General features: G+C 51.0%; 1 protein-coding gene across 5 annotated transcripts in view; it reads right to left on the reverse strand.

Annotated features, from left to right (window-relative positions):
- The window catches only part of BCORL1 (BCL6 corepressor like 1), a 79,004-nt gene extending 71,493 nt beyond the window's left edge, over positions 1-7,511 (reverse strand). The window contains exons 1-2 of one of the 5 annotated variants that reach the window (XM_030209075.1): positions 7,452-7,511; positions 957-1,120 (exon numbers count right to left, since the gene is read on the reverse strand). In XM_030209075.1, the coding sequence (XP_030064935.1) occupies positions 957-1,042 (86 nt within the window). In that variant the 5' untranslated portion in view covers positions 1,043-1,120; positions 7,452-7,511. Of the gene's footprint in view, positions 1-956; positions 1,121-1,249; positions 1,492-2,228; positions 2,513-2,952; positions 3,031-3,493; positions 3,634-7,451 lie in introns of those variants that run through there. The other 4 variants (XM_030209073.1, XM_030209076.1, XM_030209077.1 and 1 more) reach the window with 4 other exon arrangements.
- Between the last annotated feature and the right edge of the window lie 952 nt (positions 7,512-8,463).

Here is an 8,463-nt window from a genome sequence, read left to right on the forward strand (position 1 = left end):
TCAGACACCAGAGAGAGAGGGGGGGGGGGGGCTGACACCAGAGAGAGGGAGGGAGGGGGGCCTGACACCAGAGAGGGGGGGCGAGGTATCTCTGCCTCACATACACACACTCTCTCTCACAGTCAATGTCTTTCTCTCTCTCACACACTCAATGTCTCACACTGTATCACATTCACTCTCTATGTGTCACACAGTCACTCACACACTCTCTTGGTCTCATATACTCAGTCTCACAGAGAGTCTGTGTCTCACACACACTCTCTCGCACACACTGTATCTGTGTGAAACACACTCTCTCACACTGTGTCTCACATACGCACTTGCACACACTCTCATTCTCACACACACACTCTCTCTCTCTCTCACAGACACACTCGCACGCAGACTCACTCTCTCTCTCACACACACACACACTCGCACATTCACTCTCTCTCTCACACACAGTCACTCTCACATACACTCTCTCAAACATACACACTTCGAGGACAACCTTGCTAGCGCCCGTTTCATTTGTGTCAGAAACGGGCCTTTTTTACTAGTATTTTATAAAATATATGTGTTTGCCTACAAAGTAAAACAGGAGAGTTGTGCACACTAAACACCATAGGGTAATTTTCAAAGCGAATGTATGTGCACACTTCCCTGTTGAAAACTGGGATGGGTATGCATATAGCTGCCATACAAGTTTGCACCCTTTTGTTATTTGCTCTGCTTTAGACTACAGCAATCCTCTCCAGACCATGCAAGGTACATGACCTCTAGGTGTCCATCTGCAAAGCCATGTCAGAGGCAGCAGGGACTGTCTGCAAGGATCACCATCTACACATACTCAAACCTATGTTCCTGTAAGAAAGAGAATCAGTTGAACATGTTGGGTTCTTTCTTTGGCCTATTTATAAACACGTGCAAGTTGATTTCCACTGCAGGTTCTGGCCAAGGTATGCCACAATTCTCACCTGTCCTCATTGATGCCACACATCCGGATACAATCTCCACTGGTCCAGTTGTGTACACCACTATAGAGTGGAGCTGCTGAGATCATGACAGACGCTTACTAGCAAGGAGCCCCTGCAGTTGTACTAGGCCCCAGCTCCGCCTGACTGCACTTCAGTGACTCCGCCTGCAAAATGGACATAAACATGAAGAAGAACTTTTAATTTTTGTTCATTTTATCCTTCTCGCTTAATCACAACTACTAAAAAAAAGAAGCAACAATGTCTCCCTGTATTGGTTGTTGGAAACACCTCACCTGAACTGTGCATCCAGTCCTGGAGACCGTACCTCAAAAAGATATAGACAAGGCTGAGGTAATCCAGAAAAAGGGTACCAAAATGAGCTAGGGTCTATATCAAAAGCCACATGAAATGAAACGCAAGGGCTTAAATATTATACTCGGCAGGAGAAATGGGGTGATAATAATAGCATTCAAACATTTCAAAGTTAAATGAAGACAGTTTTCAAATGAAAGAGCGTTCTAAAGCAAAAGGCCATGGCATCAGACAAATGCAGTCACAGAAAGGTGGTGGATGCATGGCCTCCCCATAGAGGTGGTGGATTTCAAGAAAGTAAAAGGAGGGGAGAAGTTAGACATCAGCTGGACTGAATTGTCTTTATCTGCCCTCATTATTTGGTGTTTCTATGTTTAGAACAATCAGCTTTGCTACCAGCTACTTGGAGAGACAATTCTGCGAGACATTATCCAGAACAGGATTTATAAACGCAATCTCCCTCTAGGCAAAAGTAAGGTTACAATACAACCCTTGTAGTCACTTAAAATTTAGTTTTGGGGAGTCAATAAATGTCATGTATACAAGTCTAGAGATATTCTCATTAAGTAAAAAAAAAAATGCTTAGATGTTAAATTATTTTCAACCTCTTATGTTTGAGACTTTTTTGAAAATAATATTTAAGTTAAAAATAATCTAAATGAAAGTAAATGTAATGCTTATTCGTTCCAGCAAAAACAAACAATGGAAGGATACTGACATCAAGAATCTGCAGGTCATGATGTTGCATTTTAATACCACCAAAATATGTAAATTCAAACCCCAATGCATTCATCTTAAAGCCCTTTTTGCCATAATCTTAAAAGTTTCTTGCTAAGAAAGCAGCAATGTTTGGTACTTCTTGACATCTGCACACTTTAAACCTTACTCCCAATGCGGGGGGGGGGGGGGGGGGGGGGGCATTTTGCAATAAAAACTAGATCAAAAACTATCTTTTCCTACCGTGCAAAGCAGCTACATTTCCGAACTATCACATCACATACATATTCTGCACATGATGATCACCGTAATAAGTAAAAAAAAATAACTTATAAGTTGAGGTCCACGGGCATTAGCCGCATCTTGCATCTCAACCAGTTCTCCGCAAACTGCTGAATTTCTTACTGCACGTTAAAGTAACACACGTGCATGTTCCAGGTTTCAGGATTAAAAGTTTCCATAATAAGGAGACATCGAAACAGATCAGCTGAAGGCACGGCACGAACTGGTAACAGACAATAACGTTAGTCCGGAGCAACCGAAACACAAATTCCCAAAGATCTCAGAACCAAAAATATTTTTAAAACCCACGAAAACTTGCGTGCACAGAGAAGCGAAAGCTCGGCGCTGGCTCGGGAAGTCAGGGCGGCAGAAAGTGGGTAAACAGCACCCGGTGGAGATCTGCCAGCACGTCCGGAAGCAGCGAGCCCTCCGGGGGGTCGGGGTCAGCACACGTGCCCCCACCCTGCCGCATGTGACAAGGGAGGGCCAGAAAAAGCAGCCAAAAAGCCAGACTACAGAGCATCACCCCTCCCTCGCCTCCCTAAGAGCGAAACCTCCCTCTCCACACCCCACCACCCCAGACGATGTCCGGACAAGTGATTCGCAGCAACTGCACCAAGGCGATATAAATATACTCCCCCCCCCCCCAAAAAAAAAAAAAGTCAGAGTGGGTATGGGCACATACCTCCCTTCCTCAGGTGAGGAAGGAGATGCTGCAGTCTGTGGGCACTACCTTTCCCGGACATCCCCTTCCTGATCCTAGGCTCATCCCCCCTCCCCCCAGGAGAGAGACGGACGGATCTAGTCGTGATTCGGGCAATACAGCTGATAGCGCCCGGTTTGCAAGATGGGTAAGAGCACACGTCCCCCTCCCGTTTCCATGGAGACCCCCCGCCCGAGGGTGGAAGGCAACGGGGAGTGGGGGCGGCGGAGAAGCAACGAGTCCTTCACCCAATTCCCCCTCCCCCCCTAAAAAAAAACATAAACCGAGAGAGATCGACACCTAAACTGGTGGAGAGAGAGACCCTGCTCTCCCCCAGCACCCGAAAGGCAAAGCCAGGGCCGAGGGTCCCTCCCCCAGGGCAGCAACGGCGCTCGGTGAGTCGCGGCCGGCCAGCCAGTCCGGAGGTTTAAATGTCCGGAGCGAGCGGGCGGCGCGGACACGGAGAGGACGGGGGATCGAAGGGGCTCTGGGAGGAGGAGGAAAGGGGGGCTGGGACACGCACCTGTTCTCGGTCCGCTTCGGCCGGCTGGGGAGGGCTCGGGCCGCCCCTTCCCTGCCCGCCGCGGGTCGGACTCTCTGAGCTGCGAGAGGAGGTTCGGCGGAGACACTGGGAAAGAGGAGAGAGAGAGCGAGAGAGGAGGGGGAGAGTGGAGGGGGGGAAGAGAGAGAGAGAGAGGGCGAGCGAGCCAGTGTCGCTCTGGGGGCGTGACGGGAAGTGTAGTCCCGCAGCTGCGACACCCCTGCGGCCGCAGAGGCAGGGCGAGGCCGGCAGAACACTACGACTCCCACCGTGCATCGCGCACGCGAAAAGAGTGTTAAAAAAAAAAAAGCCAGCCCAGGGAGAGACCCAGAGGGGGAGGGAGAGAGAAGGACAGGGGATCGCTGCTGAGCTGGTGATGCCTCAGTTCCGTAAGGAGTAGATTCGGAGGAGTGGAAGGGGAAAGGTGAATAAAAATAACCCCAAACTCCTGCCTGCCCACTTACAAGAGGTGAAAAACATACCAGCAACTGGGAAAGCATGTAAAGAAGGATCTCTCAAATACTGACTCAAACTAGTTTGTTTTTTTAATCAGTTGGAATGAGTTGGGGTACTCATACCACCCCTCACCCCACCCCCAATCATTTCGTCTCCGAAATAGACTCGAGCAGGTGGCAGGCACCGGACAGAGCAGTAGGTTCAGTATTAAGCTCATCAGAGGGAGACGATTTTCTGAATCGAAAACGCAGAGAGGTAAATTGTCAGGTCTCCCCGCTCGCCCTCAAAGTTCATCACTCTTCCCGTAACTCTGACGAATAGAGGTGATGGCAAAACGGATCGCGATTCCTTGAAAAGCCATGGAATATGTGCGAAGCGACGGAATCCCAGGCAGGCAGGCACTAATCCAGGTGCCGAGTGGACCTAACACGCAGCAAAGCGGAATACCCTCACTTCCAAGAACAGATAACACACAGACACACATCCCGATCTCCCAGGCCTCGGCAGGGTTTGGCCCCATCTCACCAACTCTAGATCTGTCCCTGCTGCTTGGCCTTCGTATGCCAGAGGGCGAGCTGGCATGATGGTCAAATGGCTGACGAGTTTATTAGGGGGGGGGGAGGGTCCTCTACACACCTAAAGCTTATAGTATTCTGTCTTTACAAAAGCACTAATAAGCAAAAGTATTTTCCCTGACCCCTTCTTTGCTTCATGAAAAAAAAACACAACCTTCAGGCAGATGCCCTGCCATGTGCTGATCTGAAATGTAACCCACTCCTGTAGGGAGGGCAATGTCCTAGCTCTGTTCCCCCCCCCCCCCCTCTCCCCACTGCACACATGGAGATAGAACCAGGACAGAGTAGATATGAACAGTAGACCTTCGCCTGCCCGTCACCCTTTTAATTAGCGAATGCCCCCTAGATCTCTCTGCAGCCCCGGGCAGCAGAAGCCCTTTCTCGGCTGTAACAAAGTCTAGTCTCGGCTCCTGTCCTGCCCGAGGCCTCAGGAACCTGCCAAGTCAGAGAAAGGGAAGAAACCAGCTCAAAGCGGATGTGCAGCCAGGGACTGAAGCATTTTCACGTCCCAGCCCCAGAGGGCCTGTATGGAAGAGGGGGCAAGCCAGGGGTGATGATACCAAGGGTCCAGAGACTCCAAGGGAGATCAGCCTGTGCCAGAATGCAGAAGGAGAAATGAGTGTGATTGGTGCCGAGAAGAAAGGAGGTGAACAGTACCAAAAGTAAAGCGGGGGGGGGGGGGGGGGGGGGGGGGGGGGGAAGAAAGGCAATGTAAAAGGGAGGAAGCACTCCCAGGTACAAAGGAGGAGCGAGGACACCACCAGGTAGAAAGGGAATAAAAGGAAGAGCGCTATTGAAAAGGTTAAAAGAGTGTACAGAAGGCTGAGAAGCAGTGCCAGGGAGAAAGAGATTTGAAGGGCAAACGAAGAGGGGCAGTCCAGCACCTAGTGGCAAAGGGCATATCTGGACATAGGTAGAACTGTTGAAGGGAAAGGGTGCTGTCTGATGGGCTTAATTGTCTAAAGGGCTTTGAAAGATGGTGCTGTCAGGTACAAGGGCACCGTTTTGTACTACCGAGCACAGTATGAAGTAAAAAGGGAGGACTGCAAGCGAAATGGGAGACCGGGACTGCTGGGTGCAGAGAGATGGAAACTCGCAGAGTCTAAAGGGAGGAAGCACTGCAGAAGAGCAGAGGGAAGAAACATTGTAGAGCCCAAAGGGAGCAGGCAGAGAGTTTGAGAGAATACTGTAGGGTGCAATGGAAGGGGCACCTCTAGAAGCAAACAGAAGGGTACTGCAAGTACCCAGAAGAAGGGGGCAGTACAGCATTGGAGCCAGCTGAGTGGGTGCTTGAGTACCTCCAATATTTAACAAATTCCTTGAATGTGTCCCGAGAGAGAGAGAGAATTTCTGTTGGATATAGCACCCCCAATAATTTTGAAAAGTTGGCTCCCATGCACTAGGGGGTGCAGAGAGATTAAACACTGCAGGGCTTTAAGCGAGCTAGCACTGCATGATTCAGAGGGAGGAAGCACTGCAAAGGTGGAGGAGAGGGAGAGAAACACTGCAGAGTTCCAATGGAGCAGGCACTGCAAAGTGACTAAACCGCAGGGCTCAATGGGAGGAGACATTGCAAAGATGCAGAGACAGAGACAAAATGGTAGGTGTAAAGGAAGGAGGCACTGCTAGGAGCAGATGGAGGAGTACTGCAAGTGCCCAGAGGAAGGGGGGAGGAGGCACTGCACAGGTGGTAAGAGAGAGAGAGACTGCAGTGTTCAAATGGAGTTGACACTGCAAAGGGACGAAATAGCAGGGTTAAAAAGGAGATTGCACTGCAAAGCTGTAGAGAGAGAACATGGTAGGGTGTGATAGAAGGGGGCACTGCCAGGAGCAGATGGAGGAGTACTGCATGTGCCCAGAGGAAAGGGGGGACACTTCAGATGTACAAAAAAAAAAAAAAAGAAACAGTGGTCCAAAAGCAGCAGGCACTGCAACTGTGCAGAAAAAGGGAACTGCAGGGTCTAAAGGTAGAAAGTACTGCAGAACCGAAAGACAAACAGGCATTGCCAAAGTGCGGGGAGAAAATACTACAGGGTGCAGTGGAAGGGGGCATCACTAGAACGCTAAAGAAGAGAAACCTGCAAGGATGAGTGAGGAGGGCATGGCTGCATGCAGGAGGACTTATTACAAGATACACGAGGAGGGGACACTGCAATGTTGCTGAGCCAGGAAACGCTGCAAGGTTGCAGGGGAAAGGGGTATTGCTAGGGGCATAGGCCCGGACACTGCATGGTACTAATCCAGACAGTAAATGCATTAAACCCTGCACTGTCAAACTAGATAGGATTTGGTGCACTTCGAATTTGAAACTTCAGAATCAGAGATGGAGTGGGCACAAGTGGCGTAAAAAGGAAGGTGCAGATGGAGGGGCACTTCAGGGTTAGAGGGGGAAGGGCGCAGCTGAACTTAGAAGGTAGGTCGCAGCTGTGTGCACACAGAGGAACTGGGCACATCAGGGTGCAGAAAGAGGGAAGAGCAGAGCTGCGGACGCTTTGTCCGGAGGGAGGGGGCACTGAAGGGCGTAGACGTCAAGTGAAGGAGAGGCGCTCCGGAAAGGAGGGGGGTGCTGTCTCCACCCTGCTGTCGGAGGCAGAGATCTGGGACACTGTGGCTGACGGGCTCGTTTAGAAGAAAAAAAAAAAGAGGAACTGGGCGGGCGGTGCAGGGCCTCCTCACCGGCCCGGTGCCGTCCGCGAGTCCCCCACGGTCATTTATTCGCTCAAGAGGCGAAACCGGCCGCATCTACTCGGACCCTTGAATACGCTAATACCAAAAAAAACAAAAACAACTCCGATCAGACAGATTCACCTTGATCGAGCAACATAAAGAAATAGTACAAAAAAATAAAGTAAACAGCCTTGGTGTGCAAGATAGGTGACCCGACCACAGCAAATGCATGCCTTAAAGACCTGATTCTCCGCTGAGGTGGAAGGCCGGCCGGGGTCTGGCGATCGGAAGGTGCAGGAGGAGATCGCTGCGGGGATCTGGGAAGAGGGAGGTCACGGGGAGGAGGAGGAGGAAAGGCGGAACTCGTCGGAGGTGGGGGGGGGGGGGGGGACACTGCGGGGCCCTGGGATCCGCTCCGAAAGACCCCCCTTCTCCCGCCCTTTTCCTGGGACGAGGAGCCGCAGCTAGTAACTCTCCTCCGTTGCACTCACGGAAGCTTTCTGTCTCCTCTTTACCCGGAATCAGTGCGAAGAAAATGAGGAAATCCTCACCTCATGACAGCCCCCTTCCAATGTTGGAACATTTCTTCTCCAAAAGTCTACTGTAGTCTAAACCACGTCCCGAGAGGAAAGCACGATGGAACCAGTGCCCCCCCCCCCAAACCCATTACCACAATCTTTAAACAGTACCCCGACCAGACACACCCTTAACCTGACACCCTAAATTTTACACTGCCCTAGGATCCATTCATTTCCTCCTTTGCTCAGCCTCCTAAACACTGTGGCCTTGAACCTGCCTTAGCATGCTTAAAGCTGTCCTACCCCCACTCCATACTACACCCTGGAACAAAACACAACCTAAGCGCTGCTCTCAGTCCAAGACCCAGCTCCAGTCCCATTCCAGCATGACTCTCCCAGTGTGAGCCTCTCAGCCACTGATCTGCTGTACCCCAAGTCTGGGGCCTTTCAGTAGCAGGTGGCATCTGCACTGTCTTTCCTCCCATCACCCCACCAAGAAGTTGTGCAGGGCCATTCCTGTGGGTGCTAGACATGCTGAGAACCAGGGAAGACATTTGGGAGGGGGCTCCAAAGCTTACTAGCAGTCAACTTCCTTCAGCTTTAGGCAGGCTTGGAGCCCCTGTGGCATGGGGGCCAGGGCAGTTATCCTGCTTACACCCCTCCCCTCCTCCCCCCCTGCCCTGTCCATGCCTCTGCTGCTACTGCTGTTCTACTTGCAGCCTATGGTATCACCAAC

The sequence above is a fragment of the Microcaecilia unicolor genome, chromosome 7 (assembly GCF_901765095.1).
Source record: "Microcaecilia unicolor chromosome 7, aMicUni1.1, whole genome shotgun sequence".
NCBI lineage: Eukaryota > Metazoa > Chordata > Amphibia > Gymnophiona > Siphonopidae > Microcaecilia > Microcaecilia unicolor.